This window comes from Alternaria burnsii (genome assembly GCF_013036055.1).
Source record: "Alternaria burnsii strain CBS107.38 chromosome Unknown 750, whole genome shotgun sequence".
In the NCBI taxonomy this organism is placed as follows: Eukaryota; Fungi; Ascomycota; class Dothideomycetes; order Pleosporales; family Pleosporaceae; genus Alternaria; species Alternaria burnsii.
This window is the reverse complement of record NW_024066108.1, coordinates 1661352-1687390: the sequence shown is the minus strand read 5'-3', so window position 1 is coordinate 1687390 and position 26039 is coordinate 1661352. Positions and strand designations below refer to the sequence as shown.

The following is a 26039-nucleotide window of genomic DNA, read 5'->3' as shown; positions in this document are numbered from 1 at the left end:
AGACAGTTGGCTATCGAAGCGCACAAACATGCCGCCCGTGCCCGCACGCAAAATTATGGAGGACTTTGCGTTGGCGGCCTGACGCTCACCTATCGTCGAATTCTATGGAGGTATTGAGTAGCATGTAACCATCATGTACAGGCAAGCTTGCAGGCACCGCATTATTGCGCACGTAGCTACGCCTCTCCGCATCACTTCTCCTCTTTGTCGCAGATCGGTCGAATTTCCGGGGCATGGTGTATCGTCGAGACGCGACTTTCGGAGCGTTCGCGCTCATAAACAGATTGCCTTCAGTTCCGATGAGGAAGAGATAGAATATGCTTGGAGAGAACAGTCCACGGATCCATCCCTCAGGCCCTTCGTCTGCTGTCGTGATGAGCCCAACAAACCCGATTGTTTGTGGGAATCTCTTCGAAAGGACACGGCGGAGAGAGCAAAAAACCTGAAAGCCCTGGGCGCCGAGGACATATTCTCAAGATACGATCCGACTAGATATCAGGACGTCGGTATCTTGGAAAAGTGGTATGCGGCGGGACCGCCGCCACTTTCTGACTACAAGCTCACATTCGGTAAACATGAAGGGAAGCGACTCAATCAAGTACCGGATACTTATCTCGTCAAGTATCTGGTCCCAAGGCGCCACTTGGACGTGTCTGGGTATTGCCCTATCATTTTTGAGGCAATTGAAGATTATCTGGAAAAAAATCCAGATGTTAAAAGCCAGGCTGGTCGCGGAAAAACAAAGCTGCGGGAAAATGGCATCACCACACCGGTTGTGAAACGCAGAGGGCGGCCGCCGAAAGCACGACCTGATGCGACAACGCCGCCTAAGCATATAAATGACACACAGAGATTGAGCACGTCTCGTTGAGGCATTCAAGTCATCGTGTTCCCGATAAGCGGATGCTCTGATTGGCCACTTCGGAGACATGCTTGCATGACGATACGTCAATCCGCGTCTCTTGCTGACCGATAGCAATGCTGTTGCTGTGAAAGCGACGTATGATAAGTGCCCATTGATAGGTGCTGGAATCCTGCGAAGATACACAGGCTATTATGCATCATAGACGGGGCAGAACAACGATAGTCAGCGACAGCCTCATGAGATACATCAGAAACATATAAGCTGAGTCGCACCCAAAAACAAGATAGCGAAACGACTAGCAAAGTGCATGATACTGGACAACAATTCTTGCAAGTCTTCCTCTACAACGTGTACATCTACTACAAGCATGTCTCTACCAACCAGCGACCCAACTACCCTGAGCAAAACGTTCGACTTCAAATCCCCGACGCATTCCTTTAATGTCAGATGGACATCGCTCGGCTCTCTGACCTCGCCGCCACTAATCTTCATACATGGCACTCCCTGGTCTTCCCGCGTTTGGGTACCGTTCGCGCTGGCTCTATCCCACAAGTACAGGGTGTACCTCTTCGACAACCCTGGTTTCGGAGATTCACCAATCGAGCAGCTTCTACCCAACGTCGATTTCAAACCAAAAAACGAAGACGAGAGACTAGACAGTGATCTCGCTCGCCAAACTTCAGCCTTCGCCGCTATATTTAAGCATTGGCAGACCACAGAAGGATGGAAGTCGAAACCCCACGTTGTCGCTCACGATCATGGCGGATTAATGAGTCTTCGTGCCTATTTGCTGCATGGATGTCAATATCAGAGTCTTTGCCTCATAGACGTTGTTGCTATCGGTCCCTTTGGCCAGCCTTTGTTCAAAGGCGTCGCAGAGAACCCGGGGGCTATCGAGAGTTTACCTGATATGTCGTTTGAAGGTATCCTCGAATCGTACATCAGGAACGCTGCGTACACTAAGCTGGATGAGAAGACAATGAACATGCTCAAGTCACCATGGCTGGCAGAAGGCGGCAAGGGAGGGTTCATCCGCCAACTATGCCAAGCTGCTCACCGGAGTACGGAAGAGGTCGAGGGACGGTACGCAGAGGTAGGGGAGAACATGTCTGTGAAAGTCATTTGGGGCAAGCAGGACAATTGGATTCCTGTAAAAGATGCACATAGGCTTGGTGAGGTGTTGAGTGCGAAGGAGGTAGTAGAGGTTGACAGAGCCGGACATCTCATCATGTACGATCAGCCTGGGCAGTTGGGTGTTGAACTGGGTATGTGGCTATCTTCGGCCGATGCGTGAACAGCTTTGACAAAATAGGAAGATAAGAAGAAAGCTGGAACTAGTGCGATAGTCCCTTGCAGTCATCGTGCCCATGTAAATATTATATCATACATTGTTGTTACGTAGATCACGAGGCGGTCTCTGGTTTCCATACACTCTTCCGTCGTCGAACCTCAATTGTTGCTGGCATTGGGACCTGAAATCTAATCACCCATATCTTCTTGGGCTTCTCCGCAAGCGGCTTGATGTCGTAGTTGAGTAGCAAGTCAGCGAAAATCATCTTCAGTTCGTGGGAAACGAAGAAGCGTCCCGGACTGCGATGTTGTCAGCAAAAGCCTGGATCAATAGAGTAAATTAACCCACCAAGCATGACGTCCATGACCGAAAGGAAGGTGATGCACGCCTGTGGTGACAAGACCTGTTTGCTTCAATTTCAACGCATCGATATTCCTTCTTTCTTCCGCATCCATCGCCTCATACTCTTCCCTGGGTCTCGAGTATCTGAATGCATCAAATTCCTCTGGCTTTTCGTATATGTCTGTATCACCAGATAGCGGCGTCCATGGACATGAGAGAAGCGTTCCATACTTGACATGTACGCCCTCGGGTGTTGTAACCCCTTCTTTCGCTACTACTTTACGATGAACGAAAGTAAGCGCAATAGGCGCGATTCGTTGTGACTCGCGGATAGCAGAGTCGATACGATGCATGCGACTAAGACCCTGCTTGGTCCAACCTCCCTCTTCTTGAAGAATACGATGCGCTTCTTCGCGCAACTGCTCTACCACTTCTGGTCCGGCACTCATGATGTTGACCATGGTCTCATAAGCCGTGAGAGAGGTTGTATGTATACTGGCAAAATTGATGGGCATGATACGCTGAGCGATGCGATCTGGCTGCATTTCGTCGCGTCGTCCCTCAGCTTGCGCAGTCCGATAGCTCCAATTGATGAAATCATTCGGCTCTTTCCAGTTCTTATACTCGGGGTCCCCAGCATCCTTTTTCTCGATATCTGAGATGCGCTGCTTGATCATGGGTAGTGTGAATCTCGACGACAGCCAGTAATGGTACTTTGTAGTCAGACTCAACATCGTCCCGATCACTGGGTGCAGCGCTTTCGGGAAAAGTTGCATAAGGCTCTGGGTACGTATACAGTCCACAGTAAAACCCAGTACCGCATCCAGGAATTTGCGCTCGCGACAGAGGGAACCGCCAAGAAGCATGCGGTTGGTCAGGACTGGAATCATCTTCATGAAAGACTCCATAACATCCAGCTTTTTCCAACTATCTGTATCCGTTCCATACACTTCGGAAATGGCGTGGGGTACCTCTTCTTCAAGCTCCGGGAGGATCGCATTGAGATTGCGTACAAGATTCTTGTGAATTATATGTTCATGGTAGGGGTCCTTCAGTATGATCGGCTTGACGAACGAGTAATCGCCCTGGAGGAAGTCGTAATGCGCTTCACTTGTACTCAGTACAGTATCGGGTTGATCAAACATCCAGCCCATTTGGCTTCGCGGCATTACGATCTCAGCTGCCATGCCAAGCGTTGGTGGTAACACAAAGACCTTGTCATTGCGACTATACTTGTCGTAACCAGCTAACAGCCATTCCTTGCTCTTAGTCAACGCAGTGAAATTGCGGAAGTCAGCAATCCAGCCCTTGCCGTAGCCCATCCATGGTATACTTGATGGCGGTGTTGGCGATGTGATCAAGTTGTAAGTGGTTGCCACAATCCAGTAGGTGATAATTGCAGCGGCGACATGTGGAATCGTGAAGAGGGTATGCGACTCCGTTACTTCGCTTGAGCCTGTCATGTTGGGCGTAATGGGTCACAAAATAGAGCTGTGATTGATGACATGAGATGTCGCAAAGTAGGCGTCATATATCTAATGGTAAGATGAGACAAGAGTAAGCGCTATCGCGTAGAATTGCCCCGCTTCTGCGGGCCCGGCGTGCTAGCCATCTGCAAATGCTACGCTGTTAAAATTTCCATTTCCATATCCGTCCAACCTCACGAATGATCTGCCATACTCGGCTGCTTATCATCTTTCCATCCTTCGCGTAGCGCTAGCCTGGTTCTAAAGGCGGCAAGATATATTGCCGAGTAAATTAAATGGTTATCAGCGCCCCAAAAGACACAGATCCTCCGCGCTATAGTCGGATAAGTCGCTTCCGAACTGAAGGCAAGGCAACAATAGACGGCTACAGTCTCACCAAACGACTAGCAACCTGGATTCAAACAACGTCCTTCTTGAAGTACATCTTCAATGTAACAAGTTGCAAGCCGCTAGTTGGACGCTTGCATACAAACAATGCTGTCATATCAGCTACATCGATCATCATACGGTTCGACACCTATATAGCTATCCATTTTGCGAACTGCTCATGAGAAGAGTTTGGTTTTGTACACGCACGTTTAGCATAGTATGTTCTGTGCATTACCTAGGCATCTTTGTAGAGAAAACTGCGTGTATGCCTCCCTAGTAGCACCTTTGATTGGAATGTGTGAATCGCGCAGAGTAGACCAACAATCTATGTGTTTCGAGTCTGAGTGTGACATAACTCCTGTTTTACCTGGTGAGTGATTTGTAGTAGGGGCTCATCCGAGACAGACCCGTGGACGCGTCGCGACGACGTCACGCGCTCGAAGCACAGCTCCTGCAAACCTTCCAGAGCTTGCGGACTATAAGTTCCGCGGTCCAAGCGTGTCGTTCTCTACGAAGATACAAGCAACAAGAAGTGTAGTGTCACATATAGGCATTCTCACAATAGGAACACTTGCCGTCGACGAAACGCCATGGAATTCGCCAAGGGATTACTATTTGTAGCTAGCGTACACCAATCTCTGCGGCACGGCAATCGTACTTAACATGTCTCCTCAGCTGACAGCTGGCCTCGTCTGCCATCTCTTGCGTCTGTTCTGTTAAAAAAAATATGTACGGTTCGATTCCAATATAGTGTCTTCAAGCTCACGTGAGAGTCGCTGTTTCCAATCGACACGTATCGCAACGTAGATCTACAGGGGTTGCTACTCCGAAATCAATGTCGAGGTGTGAGCTCGAAAACGCTGTACTATCTAGAAGTATGGACGATATTCAAACATGGCCGATTGTACGAGTTGCGACTCAAAATGGAGAGGACAATGGAACCGACGTTACCAGCACGCCGAACGTGAAGCAAAACGAGATCCGTGAACGTGAGTCCAGCGAACAGACGAAGAAGAAGGGAAAGAGAAGGACGTTGAAGCATCTGGTGAGGATGTGTGAAGAGTTTGGAGACAATAGCGACAAGTCAGGAATCCTTGCTCGATGGCGAAAATGCTTGAGGGATCCGAAATGGCACTATGCCGTTGATGCTCGATTATTAGATAGGACTCGAATGGAGGATTCTATACAACAACTCGTGATCAAGCTGGAAAACCTCTACAGAGAAATCCACAATCAAGGAGGAGCTTCCGGTAAAGTCCGAGATGTTGCACGAGAACGATTTTGGGAGGCATCGCCTCTAACAAGGGTGGGTAAGTTCGAAATATTGCAGTTGACGGATTGTTCAGCGTCTTTACTCATGCTATCGTCTAGAGAATACACTGAAAAAGGAGGCGCTCGTGCCGAGATGGACTCAACTCCAATTGGACAGCTGGGCTCTCTACCTGGAGTCTCAGATGCTATTCGCAAATCTTGACATCAGGATTTGTCGTGATACTATGCAGTTTCATGAACTTCATAACATCCTCGTCGCCCAAAAGAACGCTGAGATGAATTTCTTGGTGGAAGCTTGTCGCCGATCCGACATCGACCTTTCCGAGAACTTCGACCTGACTTCAAACTTCAGCGACTCAGATTCTGGACACTCAGATTTCGAAGATTCAGAAGAGGAAGACTACAGGCTCGCGGAATTGACAGGCTATAACCTCGCAGCGAATGTCACAATTCCCATTTCTCGTTTCACTTCCCGCACATGCCTTGAACTAAAGCGGATGAGCCAGATATCACACGGTAAAGCCCGAGCCTTCCAGCTCGCTTTGATGTTTCGCTTGGACTTCCTAAGATTCGAAAAGCTAAAACTGAATTGGTGGCGAAAGGGAGTCCACGAAACAGATGCATTGCTTCTCGATTTGCTGGAGCAGGAGCAGAAAGATTAGAACCCTGAATATCCGCTCGACTGTGCCCACGCATTTCTCTCCTTGACGTCCTACATCAAGCGCGAGCAAAGAGGTAAGATTTCGAATGTGCGCGTCTATAAGTCATCAATTGACTCTTCACATAAAAATATAGGTGCTATAGTCCTTGATCAACTCAGGTCTGTGCTAGACAAGACTTTATCGCTCGTGGTGCGAGATTTGCGGCGCGAATATAGAAGCCACCTCATCCTAGCTTTCAGCCAACGACTGCCAGCCGACATCTGCGAAGAGATATTGGACTGGGTCGAGATGGGACATGGTATTCCAAGAAATGTGCAAGAGTACGCGGAAGGGCTAGGTGACTTCATGTAGTATGTCTGGCATTTGGTAGGCTGATGTAACTACTCTTAGTTAGAGATTGGTTGATCACGATATGAATACTGTATGTTTTGAAACGCAGATGATAAGTTACGATTTATTGCTATGATACAGGCTCGCACCGCATCCACCAGGCAAACAGAAGGGTAAAAGGTGTTCCACTATGAGAACAGCGCCTGAGAAAACAATGCTATGCTGATGCAACGCCTCGCTTCTAGACACAAAGAATGAAAAATATACACAGATTTTCGACCAAATCCTAGCAAACAAGCTTAGTTGACGCACTGAGAGTACCAGTCGTTGGCAGCCTTGCAGGTACCAGCAGAGCAGCACTTGGCACCAGAGAAGCCCTTTCCACCGCACTGTCCGTAGAGGGCAGCGCAGCCAGCACCGCCAGCAGCCTTGGTGGGTGCGGCAGGGGCAGGAGCAACAACAGTGGCCATGGTAGTCTTAGCAGGGGCAGCAGGGGCGGCAGAGGTGGCCTCCTCCTTAGCGGGAGTGGTGGCACCACCGGCGCTGCTAGCACCACCAGCCCAGACCTTGGGGCCGGGCATGGGGAAGTCCTTCTTGCCGTTGTAGATGCTGAAGTTGGCGTAAGGGTCGGTGGCCTTGTAGGCACCGGGGAACTTGACCATGGGGCCAGGGGTACCGCTACCGCCACCCTGAACCTTGACCTGCATGCAGGAAACGTAGTGCTCAGGCTGGTTGACGTGGGAGCGGTGAACACCAATGTGCTCAACGCGGACGAGGTACTCGCCGTTGGGAGTGTCCTTGGGGATCTTGGCCGCGACCCAGTCACGGTTGTAGGTGCACCAGGCGTCGCTGGTGAAGTCACCATTGCCGCAAACACCCTCCTCGAAGATCTTGAACCAGTCACCGGATCCATCATATGAAGTCACACTGCTGGGAGCCTTGGACATATAGACCAGGGCGGGACCAGGGTGCTGGAACTTGGCTCCAACAGCCAACTTGAGGCGGATCTCCTCGCCAGCGTTGACGGTCATGACCTGAGTCTTGCCGGCCTTTTGGGCACCCTGGTTGCAAACAATATCGGGGCCATCGGCGGTGGATCCATCACGGATATCGGCAGCTGGGTTGGAGGAGAACTTGATGGGATTGTACTTGGTGGCACGGGTCGACTCGCGGACGTATTTGAACTGGGGCTGCGCAACACCGGCAACAATGTTGGTGTCGAAAAAGTAATGGGCGGAAGCCACTTGGGCGATGGCGCTGAGGACGAGGGCGTTGAACTTCATTCTGGCTAGCAGTAATGAAACTTGTATATTTGATAAAAAAAGAGTGTTGATGAACGAATGTAAAGGCTGAAGAAGCGAATGTAGAAAGCGACTGAAACGAACGTATTGCTTGCTGGTGAGTTGTAAATGTTGGACGTCGTCTTGATTCTTATATCAGAATTGTGAGCCCACGATTCGAAACAACTTCATGCTGCCAGCGCCTAGGTACCGGCGACCTGGTACGATCGGACATTAATTTCCCATAGAAGGTAACACAGGAGATAGCAATGCAGGTTCCGTCGACAACACCAGTCTTCCTTCCGTGATTGTAGGCGTTCTGGATCCCTTGGGAAGTGGGCATCGCCTTATCCCTTAGACCGTTCTGAGCATAGCAGCATTTGTGAAAACGTTCAAATCATCTCAGGAGGCAAGGGAACTGCTTGTTTGGTAAATCAAAGTCAATGCGGTAGTGATTTCTTCAGGTCCTGCCAAGGTCGTCTACTAACATTCCGTTCCAGCTCACGAAGTGGCGAAACGCTGGTGTCCTTGTTATGGGCTTGACGGACGTAGCGCTGTTTCGTTTAGAAACTTTTGACGCCTTGTCTTCCCTAATAGGTGCTAAAATGCGAATTTTAATGGTTGTGATTCGACGTTGAGGGTGCACGGACTGTGTATAGAGAACCGGTGGTTATAACGGACGGGCCGCTGTCTGACAACATCAGATCCACTGAACCCGAGACTAGCATTCCGTACGAAAGTTTGCGCGACCGCCATCGTTGCCAGTGTGTCGGACCCGCCAGTGGAGCTCACTATGGTATTGTAGTCTGCGCGCAAGCCTTGCCATAGCCGGCTGTTCAGGAGTGGATGCTAGATATACTGGCGAACATGTGACAGCTTTATCATGGTGGAAGCCACCTCTCATTATACCTGTAGAGTAGACGCCGAAAGGTTGATCGTCGGTCGCAGCAAGTGATCCTTTGTAATTAGAAACCCACTGCATGTTGGGTGCAGACGCTGGCTGGCAAAATCAGATCAAGCAAGCCTTGACTAGCAACCAGACAGACCGGGGTGGAGACAGCGGGTAGATTCGACGCTAGTGGTGACATGTAACGAAGTTCATGCCGATGATAAGGGGAACTACCTGTAGTGTGGTATGCTGTCTCAGCGTATAAGTTTTTTTCGGAACCAAGTGCCGAATGCGAGCTCCCGCTTTCATTTAGCTTGAGCGTTTGATTCATGGAAACCCAAAGAGAACTGTGCCGGCGAGCCATACGCCGTGCCACATCAGGCGTCTCATTCATATCGGGCTGTTGGATGGAGTCGATCCACTGTACCTCAGGCCGACTGAGAAAGGGGAACGCCTTGGTACAGTCGCACAATCACTTGAGATGAGAACGAATAACGGATCTGCATCTAGTAAATTGACAACGATTCTTGTGAAGGCAAGCTGGTGGTTGGTGAAGAGTTGCGTCCCATGTAGTTCGTGGCTTCTATGTAAGGATACCACTAGGCTGTATCTGGCTCGTCTATACAACACCAACAGCATTGTGAGGCAAGATAAACTTCTACACACTTCCCCCCGTGAAGCCAGATCCAAGTTGGAATGGGGATATTGGCATCTCATCTGTTGACGGGTCCTTCTCAAATGCTAAGAGTCGGCAATATGCTCTAGGAAGGGTTTGTTGCTGTGTGAGTAATATTGACTACCGTGTGATCCGAAGGCATGCTACAACAAGGTACTTTATTGAGCAGGTGTCAAGATCGGAAAACCCAGAAGAATAGAGAAACCAAACGAATACGAAGCGTATACTTCTCAATGACAGCTAAGAGTGGTGGTGTATATAGCATCGCCTAACATACGCATATGAAAATCGTGACAAAACAACATGATCTAAAGAGCAACAACGAAGCTGTCATGCCTTATGCCTCCTTCTGGTCTCGACCTAGAATTCACCGCCGCCACCTCCAAGGGCGGCAGCGCCCCAGATGCCCACCAAACCCCAAACACCCACTCTCCATCCTCTCCATAGACCATGCACGCCCTGACCCTTCCTTGTGCGCGGCGGCCTTGAGAAGCCCATTGCCTTTGCACTCGCGGCCTTGGCAGCATTTGCGGTCTGAACTGAGATGCCTTCCTCGCGAGCGATGAACCACATAGTACCCAGAACACCCCTATATTGACCCGGGTCCACGATCGTCTTGAAGCTCTGATCGGAGCTCGGCTTATCCAGACCATAGGCCGGGCTTTTAGCACGGCTAGGAGGTACCTGGTACTCAGAAGCTAGACGCTGGGTTTCGTGGTCCTGCAGGGCAGCGACCTGGCCGCGCCGAAGAACGGTTTCAAGGGGCAGGCGGACGAATAGCTCAGTTGTGGAGGAGAGAAATGTGCTGAAGGAGTAGGTGGTAGGCGTGAGGATCGGGTCGATGCTCAGTGTTGAGCGGAGGAAGAGAGGTGTTGAGGAGGAGATAAGTGTGGGCACACATGCGTGCATTATGGTAGCCGGAAGGAGGCTGGGTGAGACAGAAAAAGAGGGCAGAAGAGAGAGGCAAGGGTATATAGATCGTGGGGAAGAGGAGATGGGTGTGATGATGAGGCGGGTGCGCACCATATCGAGGGGTGCGAGGAGGGTGGCCGCGATAGCTGTAGCTGCGACAGCAACACCGAGTGAGGTCAGTGGGCTTGGGCTATCCAGGATATCCAAACCTCCTATGCCACTTCCTGCTGATCCTACTAGGCCTGGGTCTGGTATGTTCAGCAGGGCCGAGATCAGACTCCTGAACCATCCCTCAGTCGTCTTAAGCAGGAAATTGTAGATGAAGGTGCAGTTTGTAGCCTTCCACACCCCCCACGCCGACTCCTTCTGCCACAGCTGTGCTATGACTTCAAGAAGCGAGTCCGGTCGCTTGAGGTCTAGTTTGCGTATGGCGGATGGTGGGGGTCGTGTGGGTGTTCGTGACCGTGATCGGCTGTCGAGACGCCTCTGATGCCTCCGTGGAGACCTCGATTGTTCGACGGAAGGGGAGTATGGCGAGGGCGAGGTGGGGTTCATACGCGGCGCAGTAGATGTGAAGTATGACGGCGAGTCCTCGTCCGACTCCTCGTCTGAAGGCGGATACTGCGTCCATTAGCCCACATTCACATGTCAGACCCCGCCCAGTGTCTAATACATACATCCTCAAACTTTCCGCTCGCGAAGCTCTGAGGCCTGCTCTTGTGGCCGAGCACATCTCCCTCCAAGCCTGCTAGTTGTCCCTTTGCCTCGTGTATCTGCAATATCGTCTTCGCAACCTCGAATGGTTGGGCTAACAGGACGCTGGTGTAATTCCACAAGGCATGGTCGAGCAGCTTCTTTGCATGCCCAGCTACTGAAGGCGACGTCTCTGGAAAGTACGAGTCATAGTCGAGATCGGACAGAATGTCGCGTGCCTGACTGCCGAGACTTGATTTACTACTGGCACTGGGCTTCAAAGCGGGCGGTAATGACGAGCTTGTCTGGTTCTGCGGGACATCGGGAGGGGGCCCAATAGATGGCGGGATATAGTAGGGTCTCAGGGGGTTTGGAGCATCACGAGAGGTCGCCATTGTATCTCTCGTTTCTCGGGCAAAGATTACGTGAGGCTGGGGATGTTTATCGTTTTCTTACCCGCGGTGGTGGATGCGCTGTGAAGATCGACCGGGGTCATGCCTGGTCTGTGCACCAACATTTCTGACGTCTCACAGCATTCCGAATTGTCGGCGCATTCACTCTTGGTGACACTGCAAACACTGCGAGTCTTTCGCTTCTGCACACCCTTCTCCTTTTCCTTTTCCATTCCAGACACTTCTTGGGCTTTCGCTCCCGCCATGGCTGTGAGAAGAGCTTGTTTGAGCGCTTTGGAGGGGAGGATAGCGGGCGCAAGAGGTGCATCGTCGAGTCCTCAGAGGTTCGCCAGCAATTGGACGGCATCGGCATGTCAGAAGTCTCTACACACACCAATCATGGCATCATACCTTCTATCACAATCGAGTGTCATCAAAGCAACAAGCCCGTCGTGGCTCAGGAACCGCCGCCAATTCTCCTCGTCTCCCACATCCCGCCACGGTCACCTAGACCCACCCCGACCGGGTGAAGAGTGCGTCTAATGCATCCAATCATAGCAACACAAGATGACTGACGCCTTTCAGACGCAAGGTAACCTTTGTAGACAAAGATGGCCACGCCACGACATTCGAAGTAGCCGACGGCGACAACCTCCTCGACATCGCCCAAGCCAACGACATAGAGATGGAAGGCGCATGTGGCGGATCCTGCGCCTGCTCAACGTGCCATGTCATAGTAGCAGACGAAGCTTACTACGACAAGATGGAGGAGCCAGATGACGACGAGAATGACATGCTGGATCTGGCGTTTGGTCTGACTGAGACCAGTCGCCTGGGGTGCCAGGTTAAGATGAGCAAAGAGCTTGATGGCTTGGTCGTGCGGTTACCGAGCATGACGAGGAACCTGCAGGCTAGCGATTTCGACAGCAAATGAGTCAACTGAACAAGATCAACATGTGGTATCGAGAGGGGGATGTAGTAGTGGTGAGAATACATCAAGGAACGACACTGCACAGTCATATCGGCAGCGTCTAGGGATCGCATCGCGTACTCAGCATTGGAGACGACATGTATTATACGAGAACTCCGCTTGCAGATGGACTGGCGTTGAGCACGACTCTGAATTTATGTATAATATATGGTATCATGAACACACGGAAACTGCGTCTCTTTTGTCCCCAAACGCCGAACTATGCATACTGAAGTGTCTTCAAGCCTCCACACTGCCCTCCTTTTTCTGCCCTCCAGTAATCATATCTAGGAAACCCTGCTTGCTCATTTCCTTGACCTTCTCCTCCCTCTTGTCCATGCCAACTACCATGCCCGCTTTGCTCTCCCTCTCCGCCTGTTCACCCTTGACTTGTGCCGCCCTCACAGCGTTGAACAGCTTGATGACGCCCTTCTGTGCTGTCCGCCTGAGCTCCTTCTCCTTTGCCGATGTGGCAGCCGTGCTGACATTTGGGTCGTTGAGGCCCAAGACATCCTTGACCCGGCCTTTCTCCTGTGCCGCCTTGCGCTCAGCAACAATTTGTCGGCGCGCTTTCTCCGAGAGTTTGGAGTCGGCGAGCTCACGGTTGGCGGTTGCGGCATCTTTGCTGCGGGACAGGATAGGCTCGGAACGTTTTGAGCTTGTCAGTTTTGAACCCAAGATTTTGGAAATCGAGTTGGCGAAGGCCTCGGGGTCGTTTCGCTTTCGTACTTTGCGCGCAGCGGTGGTGGAGGTCTCGGATACAGATGAGGCGTCGGAAGCATCCGATTCAGAGTCGGCGATTGAGAACTCATCCGCTTCGGGTTCAGAGTCGTCTTGATCATCCTCGGCGTCGCTGGGTAATGGCGCTTCATGGTCGACGGGCGCAGTCTTTTTCAGGGCAGACTTTGCTGGCGTCTTTGCTGGTATGCTAGCCTTGAACTTGGGCTCAGGCTTCTTCAGTGGCGCTGCCTGAACCTGCCCCTCTTCTTCTTCGTCGTCGCTGGCTGAAGACTCGTCTGCTGCCGCCGCTTGTTGTGCTGCTTTCTTGGCCTCAAACCTTGCTTGTTTCCTCAGCTGTTGCTTTGACAGCTCTTGCTTTCCGGGCAACGTCGCATTGACTCCCGAAGGCTGAAAAGGCTCTTCAGGCTCTAGACTGCTCCCGCGCCGAGGCGCATCGCGCGCGGCGCCCTCTTCTTCGTCACTCGAACTGTGGTAGTTCTTCTGCTTCTTGACCTTTCTCTTCTCCTTCTTTGGCACCTTTCCGCGCAACTGCTCCTCGGTCCGTCTCCGTTTCAGCGATGTGTTGACCATTGTGGTTGTGAAAGTCGAGATTTGTGAATGTTGCAAGTAGAGCGCGGACGCAGAAAAAAGTTCCAGAGGCGATCGGCATTAGCAGCCCAAATCACACCGACGACGACAAGCGCGCCCCGCCATACTGGATTCCCCACAGAACACCACGAGAGATGACCAGCACCAAACACCCTACAACCTCACCCAACCCCCGATACCCCCGATACCCCCGATACCCCCCTCAACAACCGCCGCTATGGTGCTTCAAGATCTCGGGCGGCGCATCAATGCCGCCGTCACTGACCTCACGAGGTCGCCAAACCTCGATGAGAAGGTGCGTGCCGCCACAGGAGAGGGCAACATGATGCTAGGTGGCTAACATGCGCAGGCTTTCGAAGCCATGGTCAAGGAGATCTCCAACGCCCTCGTCGAAGCCGATGTCAACGTCAAACTCGTCATGAACCTGCGACAATCCATCAAGAAAGCCGTTGACTTCAAGCATCTCGCGCCAGGCGTGAACAAGAAGCGCCTCATCCAGAAAGCCGTCTTCGATGAACTCGTCAAGATGGTCGACCCCCACGCCGAACCCTTCAAGCCCCGCAAGGGCAAATCGAACGTCATCATGTTTGTTGGTCTGCAGGGTGCGGGTAAGACGACAACGTGTACAAAGCTGGCGAGATGGTACCAGGCAAGAGGCTTCAAGGCCTGTCTGGTGTGCGCCGATACCTTCCGTGCTGGTGCCTTTGATCAACTGAAGCAGAACGCAACCAAGGCGAAGATCCCATACTACGGTAGCCATACACAGACCGATCCTGTCGTCGTGGCAGCCGAGGGGGTGGACAAGTTCAAGAAGGAGCGCTTCGAGATCATCATCGTGGATACCTCTGGACGTCACCGACAAGAGACGGACCTTTTCGACGAGATGGTGCAGATTCAGAATGCCGTAACTCCCGATCAGACAATCATGGTGCTGGATGGAACAATTGGCCAGGCTGCTGAGTCGCAAGCGCGCGCCTTCAAGGAGGCTGCAGACTTCGGAGCTATCGTCATTACCAAGACAGATGGTGCAGCAGCAGGAGGTGGTGCCATTTCCGCCGTCGCAGCAACGCACACGCCTATTGTCTTCCTCGGAAACGGAGAGCACATGCTGGATCTCGAGCGCTTCGCGCCACAGGCTTTCGTCTCGAAACTGCTTGGCATGGGGGACGTGCAAGGGCTTGTCGAACACGTGCAATCGCTCAAACTCGACCAGAAAGACACCATGAAGCATATCACTCAGGGAATCTTCACCATCAAGGACCTGCGGGATCAGCTCTCCAACATCATGAAGATGGGACCATTGTCTAAGATGGCAGGCATGATTCCCGGTCTCAGCAGCATGATGGGTGGTATGGACGATGAGGAGGGTGGCACTAAGCTCAAACGCATGATTTACATCTGCGACAGTATGACTGAGAAAGAGCTAGAGTCGGATGGAAAGATGTTCGTTGATCAGCCCACACGTATGACACGCATCGCTCGTGGCTCCGGTACCTCAGTGCGTGAAGTCGAGGAACTACTTACCCAACACCGTATGATGGCCGGCATGGCGAAGAAGATGAAGGGTGGAATGGCGAACATGCAGAAAGCACAGGGTGCCATGGGAGGAGGAAACAAGCAACAGCAACTCGCGGCTATGCAGAAGCGCATGCAAAGTATGGGAGGAGGCGCCGGCGGTGCTGGTGGTGGTATGCCAGATATTGGTGCTATGATGAAGATGCTCGGTGGAGGCGGCGGTGGCGGCATGCCCGACATGTCCGCCCTAGGCGGCATGGGTGGCATGCCTGATATGGGTGCCATGATGAAGATGATGGGTGGTATGGGTGGCATGCCGGGCATGGGTGGAGGTGGTGCTGGTGCAGGGCAAGGCAAGGGGAGGAGGTAGTGTCAGAGCTATGAGGATATCAGTTTGCGATTTTTGATGCATAGCCGCGGCGTTTGGGTTTGTTATCACATCTGGGGGATTCTCTGCGTTGAGGTACACATCGTATGTCACTACTTCCGCCTGCTTCCCTCTTTAATCTTCTCCCTATCCACAAGTTTCGGTCATCATGTTTGGTCCGATGAGAATGACTATGCCAGCTGTTTCCAGGATACAGGTTTGTGGTTTCTGAGCCCTTACAGCAATGCCTTCAACACTGTTTGGGTTGTTGAAGTGTTTACATATAACTTCCGGATAAGCCTCTGGTATTGTCTCACACTACCCGCTACCATTTACTGGCATCAGAACATGGTCCTTCTACTGAATCTCCATCGCGAAGTCCGTAACAACATGTTCGCGCACCTCATTCGTGCGTCACAGGACCTCTCCTTCATACTCAAGGTCAATCGTCAGCTAGCTCACTAATGTCTCGAGGAAGTCACATTCTACCACCAAAAGCACTTGACACAGATGATATCCGAACTACGCATACGCTTTCCACAAATAGACTTTGACGTCAACGTTCCGTCAAGAGGTGCTGGACTGTTGGCTATCACTACCATGACACTTTCACTTCCTGTTGGTCATCAGAATATCCGCCACCTGATCACATTAGAAGTGCTTTTGGCGGAAGTGCTGAGAATGCGTAGGCTGCCTCTTACAGAAGCTCTCAAGATCGTTCTGCAACCACAGCAGATGCCAGCGCCTCAGCGGATGCCGGAGAATTCACAGCCGAACAGTTATCATACATCTGTTCATATGATTCGTTACTTGAGGCAGTTGATCGTGAGGAAATTTGTTGACGAAGATGAAGAAGTTGAGAAGGGAAGCGTGGGGAGGGTGGTTGTTTGTTGGGCTGCGGGTGCAAGTGAGACAGCGCTATGGAAGGGCCTTTTGAAGCGTTTACTACCGCTGACTGCGCAGCAGTCGAGCTGCTTTGGACTCGATGACTGGATTGAGGACGGGGAGGAGATAGTCCTGTGGTGGAGGAAAGATGATGCTTGAAAGTCGATCCGTTACTCCAAATTCACTATGACAGCACTGCTCGATATGCTAATTGTCTAGCATGTTCTTCAAAGAATCATAAGAAAAGGAGAGGATTATCGTTAAAAGGATGAGATCAAGCAGGAGGTTCGAAATGAACAGACAAATTGGATCGTGTGGCGACAGATGTTTAGAGAGATTGCTAGATCAGACATTACGGTATCAGTCTGTATAAATATGCGTCTAGCGCAGGACGGAGAGTTCCTCAATCAATCGTTCCTAGCTCAGCTCTTCGTCCTCCTTGTTCTTTCCGCCATTGTTCTCTAGTGCTTGCTCTTTCTGGTATTCTTCAAAGTCAAAGCCTAATTCCTTGACGTCTCTAATCTCTCTTCTCTTCTCTCCCATCTTGCCAAAAGCCTGTCGTATCTTCGGAAAGTTTTCACGACACCAGTATTGCCATTCGCCCCAGATGGGTGGTATCTTTCCTTTGCCCTTGTTCTCTAGATTCTCTTTGTTCTCAGCGCTCAATGCCCATTTACTCATTGCATTGATATAATTTGCATCTTTGGGAAAGGGTAAGAGATGGAAGTTTCGCCCAGCGCCCATCTCTTCATCTATGGCTCTTTCCCACTTGCGCATGTCGGACAGTGGTGGTAGGGAAAGCCGACCGGAAAACACGCGTGCAAGGACGGCGGATTGCGCTTCTGCTATAGGAAAAGGGATTACGCGTTGGTTTAGGGCTAAGAAGCTCAAAGTAGGCCGTGGCGCGTAAAAGAGGTGCTGGTAGGTGTTGTTTACTCTCTCGCCGGTTGTGATGAGTTCAGGCTTCACATCTTGTAGAAAAGGCAGACTGTAGAAGTAACCTGTAGCAAAAACGATAGCGTCAATGTCGAGCTCTTCCGTCCCATCTTCAAACATAACACCTCTACTATCGGGGATAAACTTCTTTATTGGCGGAACTTCTCGTCTCTTTTGATCTTCACCTGCTGTTCCATGCGTAGCGCTAAACATGGACTGTGAGCGTGTAGACCATAGCAGCGGCTTTTGGCAGAACTCGGCAATCTGGGCACTGACGTCTGCGCCTGATGCCGAGTTGCCTACAACGATTACTTTTTTTGTACTGAAGTCTTCGGGTTTGCGGTAGTATTTCGAATGACTAATGCGGCCAGGGTGCTGTGCGGCCCATTCCTTGATACCATCCATGGGAGGGATGTAGGGAACTATGAAATGGCCGTTTGCTACAATCACTGCATCGTATACTTCGGAAGTGTCTTCGTTCGTGATCAGATTCCGTGTCGTGACGGTCCATGAGCTGCTAGTCTTATTCAGATCAACTGGGTTGATACTGGTCACTTGTGTGCAGTATCGAACAAGACTTTGGACGTCCGCAGAGTAGTCGTTGATGTATTTGAGTACCGTCTGGTGCGTAGGAAATAATTGGCTATCAGATGGCCAGTCCAGATCCTGGAAGCCCATCAATCCCCTGGGTATGTTCGTCTCCAGCTTCTCGTACATTGGTGATAAGAATGAAGGTATCCTTGATGCGCCGTTTATCCCAGTGGCATCGATACTCCCATTCGCTACTGCTTCTTTGGACTGCCATTCCGGCTTTTGTACGTCTTTGTTTGGATTAGTCTGGGGTATGTCGAAGAGATTCTCGTCTCGTTGATCGCCTGTGTATATCCATATTCCTCCTGGTCTACTTCGTTGTTCGAACAACACAATCTTGTCGAATGCTTTCTCTGCGCGGAGGTATTTCGCTGCCACCACCCCTGAAGGCCCCGCGCCCACTATTGCGATCGTCCGAGCTCTTAGTGATATTCTGTCACTATCGGAAGACATTGTACGTGGCTCTAGAGTGGCGAAAAGACGAGACAGGAGAGATGGTAGGGGGTTGGGCGCCGATCTAATGCAAGTTCTAGATCGAGGATATCCCGAAAACACAAAAGAGACCATAGAGAAGAAACGGTGATAGGAGATGACGCCGAGATGTTCAGATGGCCATGATGCTAGAGCGCCCGAGATTCGGGGCTTGTCGGAATTGTCTTCCGATCGGAACTAGGCGAGGCAGTTGCGCATCATCGACCTCGGAGGGCAGCTGCGTCAAGCTGCCAGACGAATACCACCGGCTGTAGACTGACGATTCGGCCCTACAGCGCGTCCGTTGTCCCTCATCACTCGAGTTTCCCCTCACTGTGCCCGCTTCCCGTACTGTGAAACATAGTCAGCAATGCTGCGCACACTGCGACTTGCCCGTCTTTCATCAGCACCGCGACCAGTCCGAAGCTTCTCAACACACAGTGCAGCCATGGCGCCGCTACGCATCGGATTCGTACCGGGTAAGCGCGTCATCACTCACTCTACACATCCAGCTAACGGCAACAGAACACTTCTCCACCCCACTCGAGTTCGCGAAGAAACACTATGGCCTCGATGCGAAGCTCATCCCTTACCCCAGTGGTACAGGCCACATGGTCACCGCTCTGCAGTCCAACGAGATCGACATTGGTGTTGGCCTCACCGAAGGCTGGATAGCGGCGCTGGGAAAAGCACAGGCAGCTAAGGAGGACGCTGGCTTCAGCGTAGTGGGTACCTATGTTGAGACTCCACTGTGCTGGGCCATATCGACAGGTGCCCGTAGAAACGAGCTCAACGGCATCCAGGACCTGAAGGGCAGCAAGGTCGGCGTGTCAAGAATCGGAAGCGGAAGCTACGTCATGAGCTTCGTGCTGGCTGACCAACAAGGCTGGCTGGACACGACGTCGGACAGCCCACCATTCCCAGTCGAGCCGTTGAACACGTTCGCAAACCTCCGCGATGGAGTCAATGACGGCACAGCAGACTTCTTCATGTGGGAGCACTTTACATCGAAGCGCTACTACGACAACGGCGAGATCAAGCGCATTGGTGAGATCTACACGCCGTGGTCTTCCTGGAAGATCGTCGCTGCACACCATCTATTGAACCCAAAGAACTGGAGTTCGTCGCCCAACGCAAGCAAACCAGTGCTTACTGGGGAGCTCGACGACGTCATGGACAAGGTCAACAAGGGCGTTAGACACTTTGAAGAGAACCAGGAAGAGGCTGTGCAGTACATCAGCACCAAGCTCGATTACTCAGAAGAGGACGCGAGAGAATGGCTGAAGACTGTTCGCTTTGCCAAAGATGTCAAGGGCGTAGACAAGGAGGTGGTCAACAAGACCGTTGGTATACTGCAGAAGGCTGGCGTGTTGGGCGGACAGGTTGACCAGAAGACCATGATCGGACTCGAGCGACGTCTGGCATGAACCTAATCTGCTTAGACCGCTGATTGTCATACCACGCAATCCGCAGGCGGTTTGCAGCCCGTGCCCAATAGCTTCAGCCCCATCAAGCACTCCGTGTGATGGGATCGCCAGCGCATGTTCAGAACCATGTCATAGCTCGGAGATTAAAGCAATGTGCTTTTTGCTTGTCTTTTGTTGCATATCAATCACAGCAGCACCCGTCTGCAACTACGATCAACCAAGATGCCTTCACCTGTACTATCACGTCAAAGTGTGACTGCACAGCACAAAGCGATGCATTCACCTGCGCTACCTCGTCAAAGTGCGACTACACAGAACCGCGAAGTATTTATACTAGCTGGAAGATTCTCTTGGAACCCTCTTGGAGATTCTCGCACTTCAACCAACTACAACTCAACTGCCGACGTACCTTTAGAGCGCACCTTGAAGGCCTTTGCTACAGAAAAGGACCAGAAACGGAAGTCACCTACTTTCGTAAACTTCTCTAGGCCTCTTTCACCAAAATGCCAGGCGACACCACGAAAGAGCTAGAGCTATCTCACCTCGACCAACAACCTCATATACGCGTATACGGACGCTACTACATCATCTTTCCGTTCCCAGACATCACTTATGCGCACGCAGCCAAAGAAGCGCTACACACGGGCTTCAAGGAAGTCTTGCGACGATTTCCTTATCTTGCCGGCACGGTAGACATTCCCGACCCCTCTACACAACTTCTTCGAGTACGCTACCCCGACCCCATCGATCTCGAAGCGGAAGCCCGTCGCGTCTTCACGGTTAGCTACGATGATGCACAACACGACTACGACGCTCTTGCCGAAGACGCGTTCGAACCCGGCGAGTTGCCCGCTACCATATTTTGTCCAAACGAGTTGAAATACCACGCTGGACTAGGCAGCGACCCATACGCCGAGAGGATGACTTCATTGCAAAAAGGTCCAGTTCCAGTTTTCGCGACCCAGGCTACATTCATTCCTGGGGGTTTGGTGCTGAGCGCTTGGTTCTATCACGCTGTCCTTGACGGGACGGGAAATGCAAGGATCCAGAAAATATGGAGTGACGCAGTACGAGCCTTGCATCCTCAAGCGAGCAAACCAGTGCTTAGGGTTTCCAAATTCTACCGAGCACCCAGCTACAAAGATCAGCTCCAACCACTGCAGGCGATTATTAAAGAGTGGAACGACATTCCAGATCCGTCATCAGCCCGAAGCGCACTCGCAACGCTGGTCCAAGAAGCTGGTGTAGCAGACAGCTTTGCAGATCATTCAGGGAACCCGCTACTTGCCAAGCGTTACGAACTGCGCAAGGGACCGGATGAAGGACTACAAAAGGTCATCACGAACATGTTCCGCTTCTCATCGCCAGCTCTTCAAAAGCTTCGCAGCCAGCTATCGACCAAGACTGGCAGAAATATCTCTATCTTTACCGCACTGTCAGCGATTATCTGGGGAAACATTGTACATGCTCGATCAGCATTGCTCGCTGCTTCAGACAACAAGCAGTCCACACTCGCTGTCGTTGTAGATCTCAGAAAATATCTTCCAATTCCCTTTTCATCGCCGGATTACCTCGGAAACCTCGTACTGTCTGCCCTACCTACCCTCGATCTTGAGAATGCGGTACCTGACCGCGTAACGTCGCTGCGAGAGGAAGCCCTCCATGCTCCAGACAGCTTTTTTCCGGCAATGACTGTTCCTGCAGACCAGCAGAGCTTTTGCCTTGAGAACCTTGCAGTCAAAATCACAGATGCTCTGCATGCTGTTGATGCGGCGTGGGCGATTACGCAAATTAACAGCGTTCTTACGAACCCCACCGAAGCCCAACAATCTCTTCTGAAATTCCCCAAAGGTCCGGATCTGTACATCACTAGCTGGCAGAGGATGGGCGCCGACCGTGAATGGTACATTCCTGGAACTAGTACGCCTAACGCAACTGCAATCCGGAGGGCGGCTTGGGTAAGCGAGGGTGGCATCGTAGTTCTGCCCAGGGAAGAAGACAAAGAAGGGCAAGAAGGAGAGCCGTATGAGGTTATGCTCAGCCTTACCCAAGCTGATATGGAAAGGTTTGAGTATGGTTTGCAGAGTGCCGGGTGGTTGGTAGATTCCCCCGTTGACAACACCGTCGACACTTTGAATCAGCTCATACTTGGAGCTCATCAAGACCCTGAGGCGAAGCCGTCTGTTGGACAGGCGAGGGCGTCATTGTAGTCTGACTAGCGTGGGGGAGCATTCCATGATTCATGTCATGACTTGATTTTTGTATATATAGCTTGCACCTGGAGACTTACCTAGTACACTAATCATGGTACCTTAATTGGCGGATTTGTGAATAAAGATCAAATCCATGGTTTTACTTCTCATGTGCGAACGCTTTCACGGCTCAGACCCGTACCTGCATATTTATGACTAAATATGACGATCAGCCGCGGCAACTACTCACTAGCGCCCATCAAACAGCGTCCCTGAGAAAAACAAGTCGCTGCCCCCAACAAACGGGTATTGCTACCCACAGACCCCAGAAATCTCCACGCGGAAGTCCTGAAAAAAAAAATGGCCGACGAAAGAGAGCCGTTGCTTTCTTATCACGAGGTGCAGCGGGAGAGAACGGAACAGCTACTCGCTCATGAGATCACAGCGAGCGCGCAGGCTAACGAGGACTACCCCATCGATCATGGAAAAGTAGCGTGGATGCAGGTTTTGGGTGGATTTATTCTGTTTGCGAATAGCTGGTGAGTTCCCTCAAAGTCTACCACACGCCGTGATACAGACGCTAACAGGACGAAGGGGTTTGCCAAATACATTTGGTGTCTTCCAAACCTATTACGTTGATTCTTTACTTCCAGGGCAGGATGCGGCGCGCATCGCATGGATCGGATCGATCCAGCTGTTCTTCACCACTATCGGTTGCTTGCCTGGAGGTGTACTGCTTGATCGAGGATACCTCAAAAGTGTTATTGCAGTCGGCACGGCGCTAGAAGTGCTTGGACTGATCCTGACTTCCTTCTTCAAGAGCTACTGGGCCATCTTCTTCGCCCAAGGAGTGCTTATGGGCATTGGAAGCGGGCTGATGGCAATAGTCCCCGTCGCTGTGCTAGCCATGTTCTTCGAGAAGAAACGTATGCTGGCTACTGGTCTTGCGTCAACTGGTGCCAGTGTGGCTGGTATCGTCTTTACAATTTCTTTACGCTCGCTTTTCCTCAGCATGGGTTTTGGATGGGCCGTCCGCATCTTCGCGCTCATCATTCTCATCACGAATCTTGTCGCTTTTGTTGTGATGCGATTGCAACTCCAGTATGGATCCAAGGGCTCTAGCTTCGGATTTCATCACTTCAAAGATGTGCCATACACGGTGTTCGTCATTGCATTTACGCTGTTTGTTGCATCATCATTTGTACCATTCTTCTTCATCCAGGAGTATGCCATCAAATTGGGTGTGTCCAAGGACATGGCGTTCAACTTGCTTTCGATCATGAACGCTGCCAACATCTTTGGACGTTTTGTGCCCAACTTCATTGCTGACCGGTACGTTTCCATCACCTTATCCTTGTAGTAGCCGTCGGCTAATAGTCTCAGGTACGGTGGTGTCAACACCCTACTTCCTCTTGCCATCGCATGCATCATCACCCTCTGCATGCTTCCTCTCGCCCATGAAATCAACGGTCTCATTGCCATTAGTATCGTATATGGCTTCCTTTCTGGCGGCGTCATCATCATTCCTGGACCTACCATTACTGATCTGTCGCCGAACAAGGCTGAAATTGGCGTTCGACTTGGTCTTGCGTACCTCGTCGCTGCTTTCGGTGGATTGTTTGGTAATCCCGCTACTGGCGCTATCAAAGGAGAAGGCAACGGTGCAGTAGACAACTTCAAAGGAGTATGGCTCTGTGCGGCAGCTGTTATGGGTGCGGGTGTTGCGGCGCTTGTTGTCACTAGGTGGTTGAAGTTAGGTAGCGCGTGGGCTGTAGGAAGAGTGTGAGTAGCGATCAACCCCGCCAAGCTATAAGCAGCCCAGCAGATATTGAGCTTCAAGCTATCTGAACGGCAGGTGGCATGCGAATGTCAGCTCAATGTGGCTTATCTAATCACGACGAATCTTCCGCATCAGGTCGTTCTTGCACGATGCAGCCAATAGGTTGTTTCCGCCGATCAGCTCTCAGTTGTGGCCGCACATTAGACGCTACTTTGAAGACTAGAACATCTGATAGCTGCAGTGTAACACAAAATACGGAATAGGAAATATTCCCAATATGTCCCAGGAGTACGAGCGGATATAACATGACCCTTTCTCTGCGCATCCAACGTCGGTCTCTTTCTTAATTTGTGCGCATGCTTCATGGTAGTAGCCACAATGGTCCCACTTAATATCCTCTCCCTTTTGTACGCGCTTCCACTTACGCACGCTGCTCTTTATCACCCTACGCCGGCTCTCTCCTTCATCGAACACGTCCTCGTCGACAACTGGGGAGCATACGCATCGAACTTCTCTTCCGCAATAACCCCTTGCACACGCTATGTCTCGCAGACTGGGACTATGGCGCTGACAAGCGGCCGCACGACGTCGGCACAATGGATGCGCGTCATGTTTCATGACTTCGTCACTGCGAATGTGAGCGCAGGCACGGGTGGTATCGATGCTAGCATCGGGTTCGAAACGGCAAGAGTGGAGAACAAAGGGAGTGCTTTCAACGACAGTTTTGCATTTTGGAGGCCATTCGTTCACGATGGACTTTCCAGTAAGTTCGGAACCGATCGAGAGTAAATAATGGTGCTGATGTGTTGGTAGTGGCGGATCTCATCGCGCTCGCCACCGTCATGTCTAATAACTTGTGTGGAGGTGCGCAGATGCCTTACCGCGCTGGGCGCACCGATGCGACAGAGGCTGGACGTACTACTGGAGTACCCGCACCAGAGACTGATCTCGAAGAAACTTTGCTGTTCTTCGAGCGCGCTGGATTCGACAAGGTAGATGCTATCGGTCTTACAGCTTGTGGACACACTATAGGATCTGTTCACCATGTACGTATACACAAAGCGCTTGGACTAGCTTCCAATCGCTAACCCCTTTAGGGTGGTTTCCCTGAAGTCGTAGATGAGAGTTTCGTTACACCCGAGAACACGAACGGCGGTAGCAATTTCGACACTACACGTGGCGTGTTTGATCCCAATGTCCTCGGCGAATACCTAAATGGAACAGGGAATAAAGGAGGACCATTAGTCACCTCATACAACGACACTATGAAGTCCGATCTGCGATTGTACGAAAGCGACAAGAACGCCACTGTGCATGCCCTGTTTGCCCAAGGCACGGGTTTTCTGGATACGTGTGTCGAGCTTATGAGTCGAGCCATTAATACAGTACCTGCTGGTGTCCAGCTGAGTGAGCCAGTTACAGCAATCCTTATCAAGCCAATCAATGTGACATACGACTTCAACGAAGACGGAAAATTAATGCTCAACGGAAAGATCAGAATCCTCACCCCAGCGGGTGTTCCTCCGCCATCATCATTGAATATTCGCATCAACCAACACGAGACAAAGATTGAGCCGGAAGCCGAGACTGGAAGCTCCGTGTTCGGTCGGAGCAACAGTATATACGGAATCACATCGTACTTTCCGTTCTCGCTATCTGGACCTACCATTCATGGTGCAACATCGTTCTTGGTGTACGGACCGGGTATATCAGAATCGCCTTTCCCGATCACTAGTCAAGCCTTTTTCGTACCCAGTTTGACAGCGCTGGAGGGTTCGTCGATCAATGTCACGATTGCCATAACCGATTCGAAGTCTTGCAGTGACCTAGCAGTGCGTCTCGCAGCACCGTTTGTGCAACACGGTACGCTAGCACCGAAAATTCATGAGACCAGTATAGCTGTTGGGAAGGCAACAGCAGTATTAGACGACTATACGCTTTGTCATGGTCTCACCGTCTTGCAAGATGTTCCAACTGGTCTGGTTGGAGCTGAGGCTTTGATTCGAGGGGAAGTTCTTGATAAACTCATGGTCAATGGAGGAGTGGCAGGGTGGTAGTATGATTAAAAGTATTAGATGATCTACTTACAGATCAATGCCCATGTGAAGAAGTGGAT

General features: G+C 51.3%; 11 protein-coding genes across 11 annotated transcripts; 7 read left to right on the top strand and 4 right to left on the bottom strand.

Moving 5' to 3' along the window:
* Positions 1-1232: 1232 nt before the first annotated feature.
* GT037_001986 (uncharacterized protein) lies at positions 1233-2159 on the top strand (the record flags this gene model as incomplete). Its single annotated transcript, XM_038927033.1, has 1 exon — positions 1233-2159. One exon carries the CDS (start codon positions 1233-1235, stop codon positions 2157-2159), a length of 927 nt encoding a protein of 308 aa, XP_038790325.1.
* Positions 2160-2268: 109 nt separating this feature from the next.
* Positions 2269-3961, bottom strand: GT037_001985 (cytochrome p450; the record flags this gene model as incomplete). Its single annotated transcript, XM_038927032.1, has 2 exons — positions 2269-2455; positions 2505-3961. 2 exons carry the CDS (start codon positions 3959-3961, stop codon positions 2269-2271), a joined length of 1644 nt encoding a protein of 547 aa, XP_038790324.1.
* A 1270-nt stretch (positions 3962-5231) lies between these two features.
* Positions 5232-6288, top strand: GT037_001984 (uncharacterized protein; the record flags this gene model as incomplete). The annotated part of the gene is made up of 2 exons (XM_038927031.1): positions 5232-5664; positions 5726-6288. The coding sequence occupies 2 exons, from the start codon at positions 5232-5234 to the stop codon at positions 6286-6288; spliced, it is 996 nt and encodes a 331-aa protein (XP_038790323.1).
* Positions 6289-6917: 629 nt separating this feature from the next.
* On the bottom strand, positions 6918-11463 carry GT037_001983 (mitochondrial carrier; the record flags this gene model as incomplete). Its single annotated transcript, XM_038927030.1, has 5 exons — positions 6918-7902; positions 9215-9397; positions 9450-9528; positions 9835-10996; positions 11053-11463. 5 exons carry the CDS (start codon positions 11461-11463, stop codon positions 6918-6920), a joined length of 2820 nt encoding a protein of 939 aa, XP_038790322.1.
* A 396-nt stretch (positions 11464-11859) lies between these two features.
* On the top strand, positions 11860-12394 carry GT037_001982 (ferredoxin; the record flags this gene model as incomplete). The annotated part of the gene is made up of 2 exons (XM_038927029.1): positions 11860-11993; positions 12046-12394. The coding sequence occupies 2 exons, from the start codon at positions 11860-11862 to the stop codon at positions 12392-12394; spliced, it is 483 nt and encodes a 160-aa protein (XP_038790321.1).
* A 276-nt stretch (positions 12395-12670) lies between these two features.
* On the bottom strand, positions 12671-13741 carry GT037_001981 (rrp15p-domain-containing protein; the record flags this gene model as incomplete). The annotated part of the gene is made up of 1 exon (XM_038927028.1): positions 12671-13741. One exon carries the CDS (start codon positions 13739-13741, stop codon positions 12671-12673), a length of 1071 nt encoding a protein of 356 aa, XP_038790320.1.
* Positions 13742-13976: 235 nt separating this feature from the next.
* Positions 13977-16685, top strand: GT037_001980 (signal recognition particle protein; the record flags this gene model as incomplete). The annotated part of the gene is made up of 4 exons (XM_038927027.1): positions 13977-14054; positions 14109-15640; positions 15884-16082; positions 16116-16685. The coding sequence occupies 4 exons, from the start codon at positions 13977-13979 to the stop codon at positions 16683-16685; spliced, it is 2379 nt and encodes a 792-aa protein (XP_038790319.1).
* A 258-nt stretch (positions 16686-16943) lies between these two features.
* On the bottom strand, positions 16944-18506 carry GT037_001979 (fad nad-binding domain-containing protein; the record flags this gene model as incomplete). Its single annotated transcript, XM_038927026.1, has 1 exon — positions 16944-18506. The coding sequence occupies one exon, from the start codon at positions 18504-18506 to the stop codon at positions 16944-16946; it is 1563 nt and encodes a 520-aa protein (XP_038790318.1).
* Positions 18507-18894: 388 nt separating this feature from the next.
* GT037_001978 (periplasmic binding ii) lies at positions 18895-19951 on the top strand (the record flags this gene model as incomplete). The annotated part of the gene is made up of 2 exons (XM_038927025.1): positions 18895-19003; positions 19050-19951. The coding sequence occupies 2 exons, from the start codon at positions 18895-18897 to the stop codon at positions 19949-19951; spliced, it is 1011 nt and encodes a 336-aa protein (XP_038790317.1).
* Positions 19952-20454: 503 nt separating this feature from the next.
* Positions 20455-22161, top strand: GT037_001977 (uncharacterized protein; the record flags this gene model as incomplete). The annotated part of the gene is made up of 1 exon (XM_038927024.1): positions 20455-22161. The coding sequence occupies one exon, from the start codon at positions 20455-20457 to the stop codon at positions 22159-22161; it is 1707 nt and encodes a 568-aa protein (XP_038790316.1).
* A 342-nt stretch (positions 22162-22503) lies between these two features.
* Positions 22504-25980, top strand: GT037_001976 (heme peroxidase; the record flags this gene model as incomplete). The annotated part of the gene is made up of 6 exons (XM_038927023.1): positions 22504-22682; positions 22738-23475; positions 23527-23900; positions 24297-24686; positions 24737-24969; positions 25021-25980. The coding sequence occupies 6 exons, from the start codon at positions 22504-22506 to the stop codon at positions 25978-25980; spliced, it is 2874 nt and encodes a 957-aa protein (XP_038790315.1).
* Between the last annotated feature and the right edge of the window lie 59 nt (positions 25981-26039).